A 21,899-nucleotide genomic window follows, 5' to 3' on the forward strand; every position below is an offset into this window, starting at 1 on the left:
GTTTTGCACATTCTGCTTAAAGGCCTACCCTATAGTGGTGTGTAACTGCGTTCCAGCTGGCAGTTCAATAACAATATGAATGACCAGTTGGTTGGCTAGCTTTTAAATGGATTGCAAACATTCAGCGTTCAAAGACAAAAACAAACCTAAGAAATGTGAAACTTAGTGTGAGAGAGAATTTATGTTTTAATTATGTAGCTGTTCCTTTGTTGAGGTGCTAGTTTTGGTGTTTAAAAAAACGAAACAAAGGAAGAACCCCTCAAAATAGCAACCCACCTCCTCTCAACAAGTGAGAAATTGCATACAATTGAGGAGTGCTAGTTGAGGAGGGCACAGAACAGACAATCTGTCAGGGATTAAAAGTTAATGATGAGACACCATAGGGATTCTCTTTGCTTTTGCATTTATGCAAGACCTGGTACTTTAAACCTGTGTGTATATAGAGCTGTAATATATGTTTATAGGTCTAGCTAGCTGAAATGAGGTAAGATTTAGAAGCAGTTGCTTGGAGGTATATAGGTATTGCTTCTGTATTCATAGTGCTAATAGAGTTCATCAGTTATAAACAAAAAGTGACAGTTTAAGAGCTACTTGCAGTTTTTTTTTCTTCTGTATTCTTATTAGTTAGTTGATTTTGAAGAAGAAAATATTTTTTCTTTTGATAGGAAGTACAGGAAGATGGAAAAGATGAGAGATCCACGGTGTGCAGAGCAAGCTTTGAACCTTATTAAGACGGGAGGATTGTTGAATGAAATGTCAAAGCTTTAAAGGATGAACACTTACTCTGAATGACTTGGAGGGCTGAGGGCAGAGCGTTATTTGTTAGTCGTTTTTAGTTTTGCTGAAGTCAGTTTCAGAATTCATATGGCTTGATCAAAAACAATGCGAATGCTGCAATTATTGGTTGCGTTGCCTTAAAAAAGTCAAGCCTTGGAATTCTGTTCCAGGACACTTACCAAACTGTTCTGCACGTTTCTTTGCAAACTGATTTTTCACAATAATTGAGGTTTTTTTTTCTTGAGCCACCTACAGCCCCAACTGCAAACCAAGCCCATGTTGGGAAAGAACTATTTCCACAACATTCTCCAAACTGCTGACCCTAAGGCAAGGGGGGAAAGCAGGGGGAGGGGAACCAGCTGCAGAGAAAACCTGGAGTGGATGTTAGTGTTTTCATCATCCAGGCTAAAAGCAGAGGGAGTAAAATAGTCAATTAGTGAGATAAGCAGGGGGAATTAACTCCTGTCCTTCTAATAAGGTAAACAAAAGGGTAACGCAGTAAACATAGCAATGTTAATTTGATACATGGTCTACAGAGGAGAGGGTTTAATTCTCCAAAATATTTGTCAAAAGGTGGTTATAGACTTGCCTTATTTTAATAAGCTGTGTGTATATTTATTTTTCCTATTTCCCTGGGAAGGTTATAAATGTAGACCACAAACAGAAGTGTTCTGGGTAAACTCCTTGAGATTTAATCTCTGTGTAGGAGGCAAAGTTATCCTCTCCACCATTCTGTTTCCCTGAAAAATGTGTAAGCCTATTGCGCGCCTAGTTACAGCTATTCTGCTCGGGGCTCATTGTAGCCAATATCAGGGCAAGGCGGTAAGAAAAAACTTGCACAAACATCAGTCAGCAGTGTTCTGGGTTATATTTTAAAAAAGGAGTTTCTTGTTAATTGTATTTGTGGCAGACTAACTAGAAAAGTAATACCATAGGAAAGTAGAAATGTAATTAATTTTATCAGTGTAAGTAGAATCGAGTCATTAACTTCTGCAAATCTCCACGTTTCTGTTTTGGTTTTCGTTAGGATTTCACAGGAGAGTTTGTTTACAGAGCTACTACTGCCACCGTTAAAAAGAACACTCAGTATTACGCCAGTGCATTTAAAGTCCAAAAACTGTAATTTGGGAGATTACTAGGACTTTCAATTTTTACAGAGAAGCACATATGCAATTTAAAGAAAAATGTATTTTGAGCATAAGCAGAAGTTTACTCTGTTTACTGTTTTAACACTGAAGTAATTCAGGTAGATTTGAGGAAAACTGATTTAGCAAAATTAATAGTTCATGCAAGAGAGAGCTTATGCCATGTATGAATGGCATTGTTTACTTAGCCGTTTGCACTTCTTTTGAATTTTGTTTTTAACCCTGTTATCAAAGTTACTGAGTGGGAAGCTTTGCTTCTTCAAAACTAAAGAGAAGTTCGGAGCTTTTTCAAAACGATGGAGAATGCACATTTGTTTAATAGGGACAGGAAGATAATAGGGACTCTCAGAGATACAGGGTATACAAGTAAGCTTCTTGCATTGGGTTTATCAGTAAATTAGTATTGCCATTAGTGTAAAATATATGTAAAATAAGTCCGTTTGAATTCTTCCCGAAGGTTTCTAGCGATAGATGTAAATGTTTTCATGTGGGTAACTGTTTTAAAGGAAATTGTTTATATCATTTGAAGTACTAAGGTGGTTGGCTTTCATGTGTAGCTTGTCTCTGCTATCAGTAACTGACCTCTACTGTAGGGAATGCTGTACTTTTGGAGTTCTCTGTCCATATTATGCTGTTGTGACAAGAGCAAGCTAGTACAACCGAAATAGCTGTCAAAACAGAAAAATTAAAAAGTTGCTTAAAATTATCGGTTTGTTCAGTTTTTCTATACTCTGAAAGTGTGCAAATATTTAAGAGTCTGAGAAACACTTGCCTTCCTCTGATATGTGAATAAAATAATACTGTTACTGGTCAGTTGAAACTCTTGTTATTTGCTGATAATTAGTTAGCCTTTGTTCTAAAATTGACTGCTTTTTTGCTTAACGAAGTTCAAATTGTGTATGGTTTTTATTATTTGTGGAGACGTTTATGCTCATTTTCTCACATAATGTAAACTCTTTGTTCCAGTGGTTCTGTGACAGATTACACCCAAAAATGATCTGACTTTTTATGGTGGATCTTAGCTCTACTGCATTCAAATGGGAGTTTTGCCTTGATTTCAGTGGGCTTTCACCCTTTGTACGTAATCTTGAAGTTCTTAAGTAAAATTCCCATTAAATACAGTGGTGGTTTTGCATCAACTTTGAAATAGGGAATTTTACTTAATTGGATAAACATCAGACTTGGGTGCATTATCTTTAACTTGTTCTTTTGTTTCTACAGCTAAAATGCTCTGTAACTTTTAAAGGTTTCTAGTAGTCTGATAGTTCTGGTCAAGTTTTCTAAAACTGAACAAATACTATGTATAATGATGCAAAAAACTGAGGGTGGTTTTTCTCCTATTGAAGTTTCTCTTGTCTTGGTTTATTTGAAGGAGACTTCATCTGTAATGCATCTACTTAAGATCGTAGTAAGGTGATTTTTGACAATAATAATGAACCCCTCCCCTTGTCAATTAGCTCTTGCTTTTGTGAGGGTTCTGTGATTGCACCTAAACAATAAAAAATCTAAAGAAATCTCTTCCTGTGTCTTTCTAATGGCATTTTAGATTATTTAAAACAAACCCCGTATTTCCTTTTTTCTTTTTGGATTACATTGCACAGTGAATTATATTATTAAGTTTTTTTTTTTTATTTTTCACTTCTGATATACCAACTGCCATAAAGTTGTGATATGCAAAGCAGCACGAGAATGTGGAATTGCCTCTCTCACAAAACTTGTATTCATTTGTAAATGACTTGCTAAAAGTATTACAACGATTATATGTTGTGTTAGAAATCCATACATCTTTTAAACTCTTTCTTTTAGAATAAATTATTTGTAAACGCAGTATTTTCTCTAACTGATAAGTTCTGTGAAGTGGAATGTATGCATCCAAATTAAAAGCTGAAAGAACTGAACTACTTTGAATGTCATACATAGCTTGCTTTTACAAACTCTTATGCTTAGAATTAAAAAGTGTAGATTCTCTTTTAATAGCTCTGGTAATACACTTCCGTTATTCAGATTGCATTTCACAAGTGCCCAAACCAAAATGGTTAGGTCTGAATCTGGCAGTTCTATCCATGAAACACATAAGTTTATCTGAAATTAAATGAAGCCTTTGATATTTTAAATTAGGTTGATTATATGGATCTCAACTTTTTACAAGCAGATAGAATATTAAAACGTGTAACATGTATTAGACTTTTATTTTGCTTTATACTTTAAATTATGTTTAGCTATACTGCTCTTTTAAAGAATGTCATGGTTACTTGGAGTCGTTTAAGATAAATTGTTATAGACTAAGTTGAATGGTGGGTTTGTTCTAAAATGAACCAGTACAGTCATTGCTCAAGGCAGAGGAAATGCTTAGGTTGATGATTGCTTCTGATTACTTGATTTCTTTCAAGATAGCTACAGAGACTAACGTTCACTTGTAAGTAAAATGGATAAAGGAATGTTTGAACAGAAAGAACATTAGGACATGTTTTATATGGTGTTTTTTTCTAATAAGGAGAGAATAACGTGGGTTTCTTTATACTTGATTTAGTATTATTCTTAAATAGCATTAATTACACTGGAATCCTGAAGTGGTGTAAAAGTTGAAGCACAGCAAGCGTTCACAGAAAAATTATGCTGTCATTAGGGTATATAGTGAATCTTTCTCCCCTGCTTGGCAGTTAAATGACAATAGCGATTCAGTCCTGGTTGTTTTTTATTTAACCAAATCTTCTCTAAAGCAGTGACACTATTAGTATGTTTCTTTTTAAAGTAACCAAAATAAAAAGGAATGGCTATATCTAATTTATTTTTTAAACAGTTGAGGTATTGCGTGCTTCTGCCCTGGTGTTTTAAGTGTTTTCTGTTTGTGTCTAGGTGTGCATCCATTTTGTGGTATGTAATAGTCGTGACTACTTTAACAGAGTTTGTGGAAGTTTTAATATTATAGTTGCAAAGCATACGTAATAGCTATATAAAGTGAGTAGAGCAGCTTATTTGGTAAATTAGGATGTGTAGTTATGAGGGTTTCAGAACTACCTTTACTTTTTATTGTTGTTATTTGTTACAATATTTGCTTAAATGTGGTCTGTATAAATCCATGGAAGTCAGTAGTATCCATTGATTTTTAGAAGTTGGTGTACTGACCTCAAAGTTCATGTATGTTTTACTGGCGTGTTTGTTGTTTAGCCTGCAGTTATTTAATTTTTTTTTTTTTTATTGTGTATGTGTGTAAGGGGTCAAGAGTGGCAGTCTTGAGAGCCAAGTTCAGTTGGTTAGTTGTCTTGCTGCTGATTGTTGAAACGGCTCGTTTTTGTCCTGGAGCCTTTCCAAAAGAAAACTTTTATTGTTTTTTACGGTGGTATTTGTCTCAACTGGCTTCAGCTGCCCAAAACCTAGGCACCTAGCGTGAGGTAGTCGTCTAGGCGCTCTCTAGAATCAACAGAAGTAAATAAGAAAGAGCCAAGGTGATTCCTTCCACCTATTTTAAACACGTATTGTAAGATGGCAGGAATTTGCCTCTGCATTTGACTGTATCTCTGTCAGCTATAGAAGAAACCTAGATTACAAGTTCAGATTGTATTTGTAGTTTTCATGCTAAATTAGGTAAGATGAATCCTACCATTAATTATAGGGATGTATTTGTATTTAAAGCAAGAATGTTAGGGTTAGACGTTATAAAACCTAACTCAAAACTTACTGAAAACAATATGAAGAAAACTTACTGAAAACAATGCGAAGATTACTCGCATCTTTATGGAGGCCTACTTAAAAACAAAAAAAATATACTTCATTGAGTGCTAACGTGATAACACATATAGTAACTTTTGAGGGTCGCTCAAAGATGGCAGTAGCATGTAATCTCCACTCTATAGCCAGTTAGACACTAATGAGTACTTTCCTTAACAATATGTATGATTGCAGTGACTAGTCTGGTAAGTACATTTATGTCTGCATGCGGATATGTGATTGCTTGGTAGCGTAGGTGAAAAGTTGACTGCTAATATCAGTTGAAGGGAAAACTGGCAACGCTGAGAGATTTTAAATCTGGTTATGAGAAATCCAATTGGAAATCTATTTAAAAGACCAATGACAAGACTCAGCAGCCTGATACCTATCTGTTTTTTCTTATTTTCAAAATTTATAGAATTTTTCCAGAACAAATATTTTTAATTTTTGTTGTCAGTGACGATGGCCCAAAATCGTGTATAGGTGTCTCTAAAACAAACAAAAAATCCAGTTCTTGCCCACAGTGACAGCCATCACACTTGTAAAGAAGCAGCTGATAAATTGGAGCTGGGGAGGTATTTTCTAAAATAGCTATCTTTCGTGTTAGTTTTTTAAAAATACCTGATAAATTGTTTTTTTTCCAAATGCAGATTTGCCTGTCTTATCCCAAATATAAATAATGTTAGAGTGCGTTTTTATCTTAGCAAACCAAACATAGAAATAGTTAATGAAAAAACCCAGCCCCAGACCTAAGCCCCCCACTCCAGTCACGATATCTGCATTGCAAAATAGTAACGTAATAGCTTGATTCCATAGATTAGGAATGATTCAATGTTTTGTTTACATTATTTGTCAATCTCTTCAGCATCCTCGAGGAGAACACTTCCTTCCTGGCAGATGGCAGCCCCAGGGCCATGCACCTGCCATTACAAGCACTGCGCACTAGTAATCTACCCCAGCATCACTGTTGACAAAAGGCTAATGATTGGAGACTGTCTGCCTGACAGCCTAAACAAAATAGGAACATATTTGTCCTTCAGCGAGGGCCTGAAAGATCTTGGGAAGGACAGGCGAGATGGTATTCTAAGGAATTATAACGGAATTTAATTTAGACTTCTTTGCAAGTGTTTGTAGCGTGAGCCACTGTTAAGATAATTACGCTGCAGAAACTGAGCTATGTCTCAAGGAAGGGATTTATTGTTGCTTCAACAGGGTGATAGCCTACTTTGTATTTGGTAGCTCTGTGTCGATGGTAAGAACACGTGCGTGATTTAGCTTGCGGTGCCACGATAATCTGCAGAAGAGTCTGTTGCGTTGTTGGAAGGGAGAGGTCTGCAGTCCTCGTGTAGGGGTTGAGTCTTGTGCTCTGAGATAGGTCCGGCGCTGTGTTAAAAAGAAAGAATGTCTCTCTGATTATTTATGGATGCTGTGTTTGGTGGTTGCACAATGCATTCCTGTTTCTGTCATTTGATTTGTAATGTTACATGTTGTTATTGTGTCCTTAGGCTATGATCTCTTAATTTATCTTTTGTTAATTTTTCTTATGCATTTATGTATGTTTGCTTTTTTTGGCTCATTTGAAACGAAAACGGGAGACGTTTCTAGGGGACCCTACCCAAGGGGAAAATGTCTTTGAAGTAGGCCAGGATGTTCTTTGCTAAATTTAAAAACTACCCAAATATTACCCAGAGTTTGTAGAGTATTAAGCAGGATTACATGACGCACGGATTAGACATTGTTGAGCAGCTTGTTTTTGTTTGAAGGGGTCAGAAATGGAGGCACTGGGGCTTTGGTGTAATGCCAAAATAGGAAACTTGCTGGTACCAGAAACAGCAGAAGTTTCTTAGAAATAGCAGAACATAATGGCAAATTTTCCATGCTGTGCAATTTCTCCAAGTGAGGCTTTAAAAAAAAATTTGGTAAGTGCTATGATGATGAGTATAAGGTATGAAACTCGTTGTTCTGTTTGATCTCAATTTCCAGATCTGTTTCACAATTTGAAGTAGATGAAGAATAATGCTATAAGTGAGACTTAAGACAGAGGACTTTGCTTCTCTTAAGTCAAAGGCAAACCAATAAATCATTCAAGTAACAGTTGGAAAATTGTGTCAATGAAAAATGTTAAATTGAAAAGAATAAGTTCTAAACAGTTTTACGTTTGCCTCTTGGATTGTGTTCTCCTAGGCAATGTATTATTTTAAAAAAATGTTCAGCCAGTTGTAATGTTCAGTTTAACCCCTCATTAAACTGGTACCACTGTCAAACTGATGTATTTCTTTTGGATCTAGGCTTTGGCTCAGCAGGAGCTACTTGGGAATTGATTGAACAAAACATTCAAATGAAAGCCTTTTGGGCGCGAGTTAGACTTAACTTTTACTTTAATATAGGAGACAGCATACAGTTGAACAGTTGCCTAAGAATAACGAAGCAATATTGGCAGTGGCTTAGTCTGCTTTCATTGATGGAGATAACTGAAACTACAGAAAGTATTTGCAGTAACTGTCAGCGCTCCATTTCAGTATTATTTGAAAGAAATAAAATAGAATTGACACATGGATGCCAACGTCATCTGATTTCTATTTAGTTAATACAAAACCACTTTACATCACCAAACTGACCGCTTAAACTAGTGCGTTCTCTCCAGTACTTGCATCATTGAGAAACTATGGCTAGTTTCTTCTGTATTCCTTTACCAGTTCTTATGTTGCTGAATTTTTTCAAAAACTCCAGTGAGAGTTTGATTTTCTTTTCATTTATAGTATAGTAATGATATCAATTGAGACAGTCGTGGAAGTATCTTACTTGCCCAAATGTCAGGATAGATTTACAGAGATGAACAGTTCCCAGTGGAGAAGAAACAGGCTTGCTGATGATGTTCTTGAACAAGAATCTGCCTGGGAAAGATTAGGGTACTTAGTTTCCGTTAAAATCTAGATAGACCGAATCTAAGATCCAGTGTTAAACAGAATTTTCGCTGGAACCAGAGAAAGACTTCTGGCAAGGGAATTAGGAAATTTGGATCTGGAAGGTAGAGGTGAAATTCCTCCCTAAGACAGTTCAATTCAGTTGTGTTGTAATACTATTTTTACAACAATGTTTTAACAATGTAAACGTTTGAAAATGTTTGTGGGAAGATAGACTAGCATCTTTCAAGACAGGTTTCAGTCTTGAGCGATTGTTTCTGCCAAAATTAGCAAAATATTAACTATAGTGATATTGTCTTTTTAACATAAGAAGAAAATTTATGCTTTGGTCTTAGCACTGTACAAAAATTGTTGGTTAAGCATCATGATGGTGATTAATATTAAAGTTTGTGAACTCAAACAGAACTCTGTCTCTTTGTAATAAAATTATTTACAGTTAATTAGTTTTGATCTGATATTATAAAAACTTTGAACATTTGCATTTGGATCTGGAATCAAACTTGTAAAAATTAATCAAAGGGTACACAATTTACTGAGCAGTGACGTTTCAGTGGCAGTTATAGAATTAGTGCTCTACGACTTCAACAACAGTTACAGAGAAAAGTGTATGGGGAGGAACATTAAGAATAAACATCTATATGATCCTGAGGCACAGAATACTTGAGGGAGCTTGCTATAAACTTCACCTGGGAGTCCTTATGAGTGTATAATGTCAATATTTTGCCAGCTACTCTCACAAGTATCAGAGATTCCAGCATGCGCAAATGAGTGGTAGGATGTTAGTGCTTTCTTCATGAAATTCTTCGGTAACAAGGTAACTTGTTATTACACTGTTCTGTGTTAGTCTTTAAATATCAAATTCCTATATAAAATCAGCTTCTACTTTTACCAATACTGGTGTATTATAAATTAAAAGTAGATTGTATGGGTACTAAGTAAATAAGTTGGTAGGAATCAGTTGTTGAATGTTAGCCGGTAGGATGATTTCCAGATATGAGTATACCAATTTGTTTCAGCACTGAAAGTGATTCCTAGACCAGGTCGTCTTCCATTTTTTTCCATTAGTATGAATGTTCAAGCAACAGTAAATTAAAAGCTCTTTAAGATATGGTGATATTAGATTGTGCATCTGTGAATAATAATAAAAAAGAGACATTATGAAGTCAGAAATTGATAGTGGTGAAAGTGGTAGCTTTATTGATTTTAGTTGAACCAGAATTTGGCCCTTAAGAAATAAGCTGCTAGACGCCGTTATTTTAATAACTACACTTGACTACCTTAGAAAAAAGAAACAACAGACTAGATCTTGCAGCTTGAATGAGCGTGGTTAAACTGGTGTGCTTTAATGCGGAGGGAGTTGGTCTGTGCTGTCAATGAGCTATGTAAGATGTTTAGATACCACGCTGCTGTTTCATGGCATCATCACAAAAGGTCACTTATAGAGTGCTCTGCGAGTCTGAAATTATTCCCCAAGACTTGAAGCTGCTTCACCCATCACGAACATGGCAAGCTTTAACTTGCTGGGCTGGCCGTGTAGGCACTCTGTCATCATGTGAAGAGAAAATACTACAGCCTTCTATGTTCCTCTTACCCCTTGTTAGATTTTTTACTTCTGTTGTCGTAGCTTTATAAGGTGACAGCATTTCAACCGTGCTATTTTTTTAAAGAGTTATTTGCATGATACTTTATGTCCTGTAGACTCAGGCTTGTGTTATGCAAATTATTCCTTTGCCAAAGGATATAATTTTATTGATTTTTACTAATATAACATTAGTGGTGCTGGTGATGGGAGCTTAAAACATGTAACTGGGACTTACCTCTGGGACTCCAGAAGTAGGAGGCATGGGTTTGAGTGCACCTGAGTTGAGAAGGGCGTAGAAGTCATACCTTTCCTTTCTAGGGGGGGGCAATGTTTTAACGGTTCTTTACTTTGTGAATTTGAAAGGGAAAATGGTGAGCCCTTTCTGAGGGTTGATGGGAAGCATTTAAGTGTAGGAGACAACTCTGGACTCTGTCCTGAATGGAATGGAGCGTATACTCGTGTCCTTAGTCAGGTATCTTAACTCTGAAAATATTGGGAGCATTAAGAAATATTTCTTTCCTTAGTATTTCCTGTTAGTTTGTTTCAAATCCTATCCCCTTTGTCAGGCACCGATGTTTGTTTGTTTGTTTGTTTGTTTGTCTCATTAAGGCATTTTGCCATGCGCTTTGTAAAGAGCCACCTAAGTAGCTGACTCTTCTTCATTCCACTTTGGAGGCAAAGTGCTATCGAGTTCTGCAGAAGATTGCAGAGCAGTAGACAAATAGGTCTTATATTGAAACTATTTGTTGAGTTCTTTGCATCCTTTTTTTTATTATCATGTAAACTCATTGCTTTTTTTGCACTGTGGAGTAGCTTTATCTTGTTCAAGTGTATGTGTATGTACATCTACTGCATGTTTTCTGTAGCTGTGTGTTTATGTGTGTGTTTGTGTGTGTGTATCTGAGTAAGATTTTGTTTTGCTTCTATAATCTAAGAGACATTCACATTTGATAGATGTGAAAGCCATTTTGATATGTATCGCAAAAGATATTAATTAGTTATTTGCATCATATACAAACACAGGAAATTCTTACCTGGAAGCAGGAAATAAAGTACATTTGGTAAACGGCAAACAGTTTTCTCATCAGTTAAAAAAAGAATAAGCACACTGCTACATTGAATTACATTCAGTAATTGTCAGCTAATCCAGGGGCAGGAAACACTTGTGCAAACTCTTATGATTTAGTTTAGGAAAACAATTAGAAATATGTGGTGCCTATATTAGTATAGAACGTAGCATACTGAGGCTATGACTGTAACTGTCAGAATAACCAGTATTGCCTCATGTCTTTTAAGTCTGAAATTCTGTTTCTTCATTGGGTCAGATGCTACTAGAGCTTTTCTTCCCTAACGTGTATATTTGCATCGAGGAATATGGTGGCACCTTTCTTAAAACTTCTCCTTGGTCCTGCTGTGACAGAGTTTCCAAGATTTTTCGTAGTGGGGTCAAGTATCCCTAGGGAGGTTTGGGGCCTTTTTTTCTTTTTACTCATGAGTTGTCTTAGATCTCTTTTTGGACCATTTGTGGTCACATCATATTCTTCTGGAATCATAATAATTATTTGAATTAATTCTCTCCCCCCCCCCCTTTTGAATTTAAATTATCTACTGGAAGTAAGAACCTCTAATACAGAATAAACTACCAGCTCTGAAGTGGTCTGTGAACTGCAATTGGGAAATGTCTGATATGGAAGAACTTGTCACTTATAGCCTGCTCATGTTGGGTTTATTTTATATGTGTTTTATGGAAAGGTTTTCTCATTTAAGTGATTTTTGTCCAAGCTTTATACCTGCTGTGTAGGAAAGTATTTCTGTGGTCTCTTGTCTCAAACGTAGGTTGAATCAGGATTTTTTTGGTTAGCGGCTTTTGATGGCTGTCGGTGAGACTGAGGCATCAAACTTTGTTGGAGTTGTGCCTTTTATTAGTGCCTCAAGTTTATTTGTTTATTTGTTTTTTCCTGCTTATAAACAGGCATCTTGTGGCTGCTACTGAGAAGTTTCAGTATGATTGTTCAGCATAGACTGGATTGGTTATTTGCAAACCAGAGGAGAATAGTGGAGAGGAGGCAATTCAAGCCTCTTTTTCCTTACAGGTGTTGTGGAATTTAGGTGGGCTGGGCAGCGTCTGATGGACACAGGACTATAGTAGACAGAAATACCTTCTTTTGAGGCCAGTTTATCAATGGCTGCATGACTTCAAAATCTTAGCGGGTTGTTAATATATGCATTCTGCAAGTTGAGTAACTACTCGTTAGACAACTGAGTGAAGCTGCTTAATTTGTTCGATCTTGCTGATTGCAGTGAGCTTGTCTCCAGTGTGTATTAAGGTTAGGTATTCCTATTTGAGATTTCCATATATACGTGAGTTTTCTTGTCTAGCCAGAGTTGTCCCACTAGATACAGAACTAACAGGTTTGGCCCACCTTGTAGGCACCTTGTTTGCTCCTTATTAGATGACTACCAAAATAGTCCTCTTAAAACGAGGTCCAAGCTTCCATAAGTAGTCACTTTAGAGGCACCTACCTTTTCCAGTACTGAAGCGGCACGTCCGACCCAGTGGTATGTATTTGTGACTGATACATACCACTTTCTCTTCCCTGACTATAGAGGGAGCCTATACGCTTAGCATAAATGTAACAGCTAGCTTCCGAACAGCAAAGCTTTGGTGAGATGAATCTTATCGTGTTAAGTCTATTTTAAGCAGAAGGACTTGAAATGACACTGTTTGCATATGTGTATCAACTGGATATAGCTAAGTATTTCTGCCTGACGTAGACTGTACTCCCTCTGGTTAGTTTATATTCCAGTATTGTACTTGTTCAGTAAATGTGAAATTAAAAGGGATTTGTGTTTTCTCTAGCTATGCAGCTGCTGCACTGTTGACTGAACTCTTTTCAGTATATTTCCTGGTCAGTCACAATACATGAAATAGGCAGGGATATCGTGTCCTTACAACTCTGAAACAAACGTATATCTTAAAGGCATAGGCACCTCTGGGGGAACGTTTGTATTTTGCAAAATATTTCATGTGCATTGCCTGTGCCTTTTCTTTCCTTTTCTGTTCTTTGCAGAGAGTGCTTTTAAAACCATATCCTCACTTTTATAAAGCCTCATCTACTGCACGCTATCCCACAGGAAGTTCTAGTTCTTTATTCTGACTTCCTAAAATGTTCACAACGCCTACTTGTGATATCCTAAAGATGTTTAAAATGCTGGGATGCTGGCAACGGGAAAAAAATACATGCAAGTCTTTGTATACTAGAAAGGCTCAGTTAAGTCTGGGGGAATGCTCTGCCGAGCATTGGTGGGACTAGAGCCAAACTTTGTCAAAGTGACAGAGATGTTTTCTAATCTGTTTGTTTTATAGAAACAGTCCTGGCAATATAATACAACATTAAAAAGATGATGGCCTCGGTTGCATGGTCACGTTGTCAGGTGAATTACTATAAGTAGAATGTATTTTTCAAAATACGAGGTAGTGGTGAACCTGTTGAAGAAAATTAAGCCACATTGGTTGCTTATAAACATATTTACACTCCAACAAATCAGACCAGCCATAAAACAAAACAAAACAAAACAAAAATGCATGTGTGTAGAGCACCGTGAGATGAGGAGAAAACAGAACTCTTGAAACAGTAGCGTACAGCTTTGTTTAAGGTAAATATTTAGTGAGAGCTCTGGTAATTACAGCATAAAGTGCACAATGTGCTCCGGAGTGTGCAATATTGGACATAAATGATATTAATTTTTTGTCATTCTGAAAAGTGTCTTTGAAGTTTTGAGAAAATGCTATAAAAGCGCACTGTGCTTTGAGAGCATAGTATTTTTTGTATTCAAACCATAAGCAAGCAAGGTTTTTTAACTTGAGGAAGCTCACATATTTTGTACTTCACGTCTCCCAGTTAGACAGCAACACGTATTTTGTTGTTTTTCAAGCTGAGATTCGTTGCATGTCTCAGTATTCTTACTTGGGCCTCAGAGTAGGTAACTTGGCATTTTATATTCACATTTCTTAGCTACCTTTCTTAAAAGTGAATCTTTGACATCTGTTTGGTCTAGCAGAGCTGATGAACATAGGCTTGTTCCGCTTTATGTTTCCAGGTACCTGTTAGATAAGGAGGATTCAAGATGCATGCAGTGGAGCTAGGAACAATGTCATTCATGTGATACAACTTGCGTTTCTTGCTTGAGAAAGAAGTAAAATGTAAGACAGAGGTTATTAATTGTGCATGCCTTCCACCTTCACAAATTGTTTTATGACCAACTTCCAGTTCTTAAACTGGTGTTCTCAGGAGATAAATTTTTAACACCAGAATTACTTTTCTAAACAGTTTACTGAGCTTTTTCTCCTGCTTTCAAACGGAGTATCCATTAGCCTCCAGGTGTGACATGTGGATGGATGTTTATGATGCCAATGCGCCAAAAATACCTCCTCTCCTTTCATGTCTTAACGAAACCCTAGCTTCTGTAGGCAATACAGGCCATGCCAGCTTCAGAAAGAAGTGCTGCTTCATCTAGAGATTAAATTCAGAGCGCGTTATAACGGAAGTTACAGGTGACCTTTAAACAAAGTCTGTTTTTAAAAAATGCAAGATAAAAATAATTTTTTCTTTAGTATTTCTCATAAATGCAATTAATGCAAGGAAATTCAAAATCATTTGCAAATAAGAAATTTAAAAATATATTATTTGAGTCATCCTTTTGCTTTGATTACTAGGAGGTTTTGCCTGCTTATTGAAAGAGTAGTATGAAGAATCTGGGGTATGATATTAGCAAGAGAATGGCTATTTTCAAAGCGACTTTGTGGCTTGGCTAAAGAGTGATAGGTATTAAGGCTCAAATTGACAAGGGTGTTAACTTCCACAGGGATTAGACACCTCACTAAATTTGTGAATCTGCCTTTAAGACAGCAACTGCGGTGCTACATTTAGCTGCCAGCGAGCGTAAGTCCTAATGAAGCTAACAAGAGCTCGTCCCCTTGTCTTTAAGTAGCTGGCTCGGGTACTTTCATAAACGTTATCTTGAAAGATGACCATAACGCCAGTGTGTACCTGAGAAGAGGGTAAGACTTTTTGGTGGTTCTATATGGAGGTATTATAAAGTATTTGCTTAAACTGAGTATTTGCTTAATTTTGGCTCTGGGCAGGATCTGTCTCCCAAGTCCCATGTCCAAACTGTGGGACCAGCAGCATTTGCTAGCCCCTGGGTTCATGATGTGCGCTCCTGTCACCTTCTGGCTTTATGCCGAAAAAGGGGGCCCAGGTATGCATCATTTCCCAACCCCCATCCTGTCTCCTGATACTCCTTGTGGTGGGTTGCAGGGGAAAAACCCAGCCGCAGGGCTCAGCCCCCTGAGCGCTCCAGGGGGTTCCCTGGCTGCGGCACCTGGTCTTACAGATCGGGGCTGCAGGGCTGTCGGTGGAGGTCCCCCCCCCCCCCCCGGCCCCATTTCAGATACAGCCATAGTCTTTTTGAGTGTCCTCAATTGTGAGAAGTTTCTCTCTGTATAAAACTATTTCTAAGGCTGGATTTATAAATTTCCATTTTGGGTTATACAGATTATATTGAACAGGTTCCACAGTTCTAAAGAATGTAGCGGGATACAGTAAAATACATAAATGGTTGTAAAATAGCAACTGTAATACTCTAATGAGCAGAGAGAGCTAAAAATGTGTTTGACCAGCTAGCTATAAATTATACTAAGCTTACAATTCAAAAAGACAGAAATCATTTTCCTGCAGAAGTATTTTAAAATCTTAAAAAAATTATTCAGAGATCTAAACAGGTTCTCATCTTTGTGTTGAGAAGTGCATCCCTGACAGCATGCTGAGCCCGGTGGTTGCTGGTGCTTGGGTTTCACAAGCATGTCACAAGCAAATAACCCTGTGTAACTTTCTACCTGGAGGAAAATCTGCTGGTTACAGCTTGAACAATAGATGGAAGCTGTGCTCCTTATGCATGATGAATGGATAAAGTTTTGCTTTGTTTTTGTCTTTGCCTTTAATTCCACCCTGTCATGAGAGACTTGGAAGTGGTCTGACAATGAGTAAGAATACATTTTTGCAAGATTGTATTGTATAGCTTTTTCTCACAAGTTTGGTCTTGTCATAGTATTCTCTTCCCCAAGCACTTTTTGGAATGTTTTATTTTTAGTTCTCTTTTCAGGTGTGGCTAGTACAAGTATTTAATTACTAACAGGCACAATACTCATAATCACGATTGTCTTCACTTAAATTAATTTATTGTGATTAGGAGAGGAAATATATTGTGCTTAAGTATGTGCACAGTGCCTGGAATTGTAGGCTCCTTTGATAGAGATTTCTAAGCAGAACAAAACTATAAAAAAAATCTGTAAAATAAGGCGACTCTAGCTTTATGAATGGCAATAGTTTTTTGCTGCAAACTTTATATATAATAGAGGGGGTTAATAAAGGTGAAAAGTGAAGGGCTTAACCTGATTCATGCTACTGTATTAACAAGTGGACTAGTATGGACGTATTTGTAAAAGAACAGGAATAATATTATGTACAATAGGATTAATTGCTGAAGTTAAATATTTAGCTATTTAAAGATTCTCAGTAATGATACTAGAAGATTTGAAATTGAGAAAACAAACTGCTCTTACACTGTTTTCTAAGCTCCAAAACACATCAGCTCATTCTTTGTGTGTGAGAAAAGGATTCTAACTTGATCTCTTGAAAGAAAGACTTTAAACACTTGGACAGAACCAGCCTCGAAAAGAGAGAGGAAAATTATTCATGTAAATCTACTGGAAAAGGCCTGGTTTAAAATCATAATAAATTGTAGATGTTATCTATATGTCAAATATTGAGAGCCCATTAGGAAACTGTGGAAAAAGAAAATACCTCTTTTTCACCTGTTTTTCCAGTCTTATAAGACAATGTTTTAAGTCATTGGACAAAATAAATAAAGTAGTGAGCTTTGTTGAGAAACACTGGACATCTGTAAATGCTTTTTTCTCTTATAGGGAATTTCCTTTTCTTCCCTCTACCACCATCCATATATACTGTGTAATTGACTTTCTATCAAAGTGCTAGAATAGAAACCTTTTCAGGTAACATACAGCATAATTTTCTTTCTCTCAAGAATTCTGCAGAGAGTGTTGGCCAGTGGTACAGGGCTTTTCCTTCCAATTTCGCAGGATTATGTAGAAATGTTCGGGAGCTGTGTTCTTCAGTGTTTCTCCCGTGCTCTCAGATTGTAGATAGGAAACACCTGTATGGGAGAGTTGCTCTTCCTGTTGCTGCTGAGTGTCTGTGTCTCAATATGTAGAATACGTGAAAGACGTTGTGCGATGATATTTGGCACAGGGACTCTTAGCTGTACAGGGGACGAAGACCTCAGCTTTACTGGGGACATTAAGCTAAGGTATGGAAGATTCAGAACAAACAAAAGGAAATTATTCTTCTCACAGTATGACGTTAAGGTTTGAAGCTCCAGGCTACAGGATGCTAAAAGTTTTCGTGAAGGGAGGTTAGACACAATGGGTCCTCGATCCATATGTTATTGGAGGCTGGATGAGTATTTGGAAAGTATCTCTGTAATGTCTTGTTTTTATACTCTTACTTAGGCTTCTACTTTTAACCACTGTTGGACATGGGAGACTGGACTAGAGGAGTCTTTAATCTGCTTCAGTATAGGTGATCTTGCGTTATATTGTTCATTTCACTTCGTGTTTTTTAGGAGGGTATTTTTGGGCTCTTCTTCCTGGAACAGGGGACTTCTTGCCCAGCTTCATCTCTCTCTCACTCCTCTATTATTAACTGCTTCACGAAGGTGATAACAGGAAAGATTTCTAGAAAAGCGTTGATACAAAACAGCAAGTCATCTGTTTAAAATCTTCTGTTCCACCACCAGATGCTCAGTTGTAAGTGAGGATAGGACAACAAGAGAAAGCAGTAGGAAAAAGATTGCCCAAGAAATTGTTTCTTTTTTGCGGCTCTGAGACTGTATTGCTTGGTGTTTTGTTTATATCATATCTACCTACCATCGATGCTAGATTGTTCCTCTTAGCCTTCCCTGCTTTCTCTTTCTCTCTTCCTTCCTTCACTCACCGTATTTTTCTTCTGTGCCAGAACAAGGAATCTTCAGCGTTTGTCTGCTTCAGCAAGGATATCATGGCTCAAGGAGGCTTCCTCAAGAAGCATCTCTCTGGACGTGTATCCTAACATGAAAACCTAAGAGCTATAACGGTCAGGCCACCCAGTGAGTTTAGATGCCAGGTTATGAAACATAAGTGAGGCATATAGTGCAAGGGGTATTTCAGTCTAGATGGCCAGCAGTCTACAAGTCAGTCTGCAAAACAGGCAAGTTGGTTCATTGTGAAAGCCAAGGAGAGCCTCGTGTTTTAAAACATGCCACCCTGAAGATAAATGTCTTCCTTTAGGATGGACTCTCCGTACAATCTTTGTAAATCCGAAACCTCCTTCTGGTGTTAGGTGCCTAAGCCCTTCTGTCAGTGATGGAGACAGGGATCAAAGAGCACCTGGAAGAAGTGTTTTTATTCCCCTAACCACAATATTTCAGTGGCTAGACCACTCACCTAGTACTGACCTACATCCATTACCTTTCTGCCTGAAAAGATCTAAATCCTCTTTCCTCCCCTTCCCATCCCTAGCATGTCTTAGCCATATATTCTTTGGCAGAGTGCTCTCGTTCTTCCTTGCTGAAGCAATTTTCATGGAATAATTAGATAACCCATTGTAGTGGAAAGGCAGAGTGAACATGGCTTCCCACAACTTAAATGAATCTTTATCCCTGTTTCTATGAATATTTAAAAATTTAATATGAGCAATTCTTCAATTTATTCATTGGAAAACATCATTACTGTCTTTCCCCAGGTGAGAGAAAAAGCATACTTTCAGCTCTTTGAGAGCACGCTGACAGTGTGCGTTTAGACGTGTGGATGGACGTAACCCAGTGGCTTGGAAGCTGCTCTTGGACATCGGCATTGGACATGGGTGTCTACAATGGCAGTCACTTCCTCACTTGTGGATCTAACCTGAAGTCTGATTCTGCTTTTTCTTTTTTTCTCCTGCCACCTACCTGAAATAGGTCCACCAACAGTGATGGCATTTCAGTAGGCAGTGTTTGACTATGAAGCTCCACCTACACCAGCTCTTCTTTCTTGTCAGACCTTGTTGCTCCTGTTAATGACTAGCGATATGTAGCAGAAGAAGGATGAATATACCTTTGACTCCCAAGCTAAATAAATTTCCAGCAATTCTAAAGGTATATGAAGGTGGGTTGAAAAGGATATGTTTTCTACTCCTAAGATGAATACTAGGTCATACACCTCACAGACTCTGGTCTTTCATAACTCTTACTCATTTGATCCTAACGTAGCTATCTAAAATAGGGCAGATGAACTGTTGCTTAGAAGTGCCTGTTTCTTTGCGTTGCCTATGAGAAGCTAGTCGTTCCAGCTCCCCACAGGGTGACTAGGTCAGAGGTGTAGAGGATGCTGTGGATGCCTGAAGTTAGCTGAGAAGAATATTGCTTAACATATGTACGCTGTAGGGGCAGACATGGTAATTCAATTGTTTTGGTTGTGTCTCCAAGAATGGGTTTGGTAGGTTTACAATCACAAATCCCTTCCTTACCCTCTATCACTGGTAAGGCGAGTGTGTTACTTTGCAAAAATTCAGTCTCTCATAGGAAACTTCCAGCCTTGCTTTGCATGCAAAAGCGGCGTTACTAAAGTTTGCTCATTGCCATGAGTCTGTTCCTGGGAAGACCTCTCGCTGCCAGAAGGATCTGGAAAAACCGAGCCGACAGTCAAACTGAAACCGTGTTTCCAGTGTTCTGGGTTTGCGCTTCCATTGATAAAGAAATAGAGTGACAGCTTGCAAGGTGGGAGGCAGTTATAGCTGCACGGTAGTGGCCACCAACCAAGGCCATAACTTCTTTTTCTACAATGGCTAGATCCTGTACAAGTGAATTGCAGAGCGGCTCTTTGGCTGGCTGCCACAGGCTAATCTTTTCAGTGGCATATTTGCTATATGCTTTCCACATCTACTTCTTTATGTTCTGTCCCTCTTGTAAACTCCCAGTGGAAGGCCAAAAGGACTGAAGATTTTTTTTTTTCTAATGTTTTATTTGCTCAGAAAAAGCAGCTTGACTTTAATTTCATTTAATATTTTTAAACTGTCACATGCCCTGGTTGCAAGAGAGAGGGTAATTGAACAAATTTAAAATAGTACTGTATTGGGTTTTTTTTGCTTAATTTATTTTATTCTTAATCATGGGATTAAGTCACATCTATACAAACTTGTTTAATGGTATACAATTGCTGTAGCTCTGAAATTAAGAGGTGTAATAGCAAACGTATTAAATTAATCCTAGAAAAATGAGCATGTCTCATTTCTTAATTTCAAATTTAAAGTGCCTATTTTTATTATAATTGATATGGGAAATGCATTTGTGGACCAGCACTTTAACTATAAATTCATTATAATGACATTTGTAAGTTTAATTCTTTATTTTCCACATAATTACATTTTAATGTTTAGTTATTCATACTGCAAAATCTATGAGAACCTTGACAAAATGATATTGAAACGCATATTATATCAAATTCTGAAATCAACTAAGCGTAGCCCTCGTTGTTGAGTGTACATCTATTGTAGACTCTGTTGCTTATCCTCTAGAGAAAGATGACGGTGAAAATAATTATGGTATTCTTGTAAATATATGGCACTAAATACAACTGTCCTTGATTTTAGTACCTCTGGACGAAACCTGATACTCATCATGAGGTCTGGGAATTTGTACACGTCGCCAGGTGAATGTTTTATTCTCCCATGTGTGTGCTGGGGAAAAAAATAATATAAGTGCTGACATTCAGCATCTTTTTCAGATGATCTGGTGGTTTGTTTCCCAGTTTAGAGGATCTCTTTCTCCTTCGTTACATTAATGCAATTCAATGCATGTTACAATTTTCACCAATTGATCCAAGAGTTAAGAGTACTACAAAGCTCATCTTAATGTAGGCAACTGTGTCTGCAACATCCTTGCTTTGCTTCTTTAAAGAAATTCAGTAACTTTTATTACTGGTCATGAAGAACCTATAATGACCCAGTACCCTCTTCTAAATTCATAAAACAACAACAGAAACTTCCAGAAAATGTTCTGCACTGTTTCCTAGTGGATTAACAAACCAAAGGAGTGTAGTTAGTTGGGGCAGCGTGTCTCAGATTCTGACTAACCGTGACTTGTTTTGAAAAAAACAAGAAAACAAAAACATGTCATCTTAATTTCATGGTTTAACTTACTTTTCCCATTAAATCTGAAGGCATTTTATTTTGGAATTGATATTATTCATGGCCTTTTAAAACTGTTACAGCATACTACTTTATGTTTTGCTGTGAAGCGTTGCTAGGGCAAACGTTTTATGTGTGATGATGGGCAAGCGCTGCTTTATTTGGTGTAAGTAGTCTTACTGAATGGCATTCACATTGCCTGGATTTACTTGTAAAGACCTGCAGCTAAACACATATGAGTTGTTCTGTTGTCCTTAGTAGGACTACCGATGTGCTTAGTATTAAGTATGTTATTCAGTAAATTGCTTAATGATGGTCAGAGCTAAGTCAGGATGTGGCTCCCATCATTGTGTATGCTGGGGAGCAGGAGGGCTGCGGTCTTACCGGGAGGTTGGGCTGTGTGCGTTTTCCCTGCATCTCCGTCTCCCATTAGAGACAGCGACTTCACAATGCGCGTGTGCGCGCGTGAGTAAAGGAGCAC

The 21,899-nt window shown here is 37.5% G+C and overlaps 1 protein-coding gene across 2 annotated transcripts in view; it reads left to right on the forward strand.

Annotated features, from left to right (window-relative positions):
* Positions 1 to 21,899, forward strand: part of IRS2 (insulin receptor substrate 2) — a 32,080-nt gene that overhangs the window by 4,187 nt on the left and 5,994 nt on the right. Inside the window, exon 2 of one of the 2 annotated variants that reach the window (XM_068927471.1) lies at positions 666 to 3,440. The exons of the other annotated variant lie outside the window; for it this stretch is intronic. Within the exon in view, the coding sequence (XP_068783572.1) occupies positions 666 to 691 (26 nt within the window). The 3' untranslated portion in view covers positions 692 to 3,440. Of the gene's footprint in view, positions 1 to 665; positions 3,441 to 21,899 lie in introns of those variants that run through there. 2 annotated transcript variants of the gene reach the window in all.

This window comes from Struthio camelus, chromosome 1, assembly GCF_040807025.1.
Source record: "Struthio camelus isolate bStrCam1 chromosome 1, bStrCam1.hap1, whole genome shotgun sequence".
Classification (NCBI taxonomy): Eukaryota; Metazoa; Chordata; class Aves; order Struthioniformes; family Struthionidae; genus Struthio; species Struthio camelus.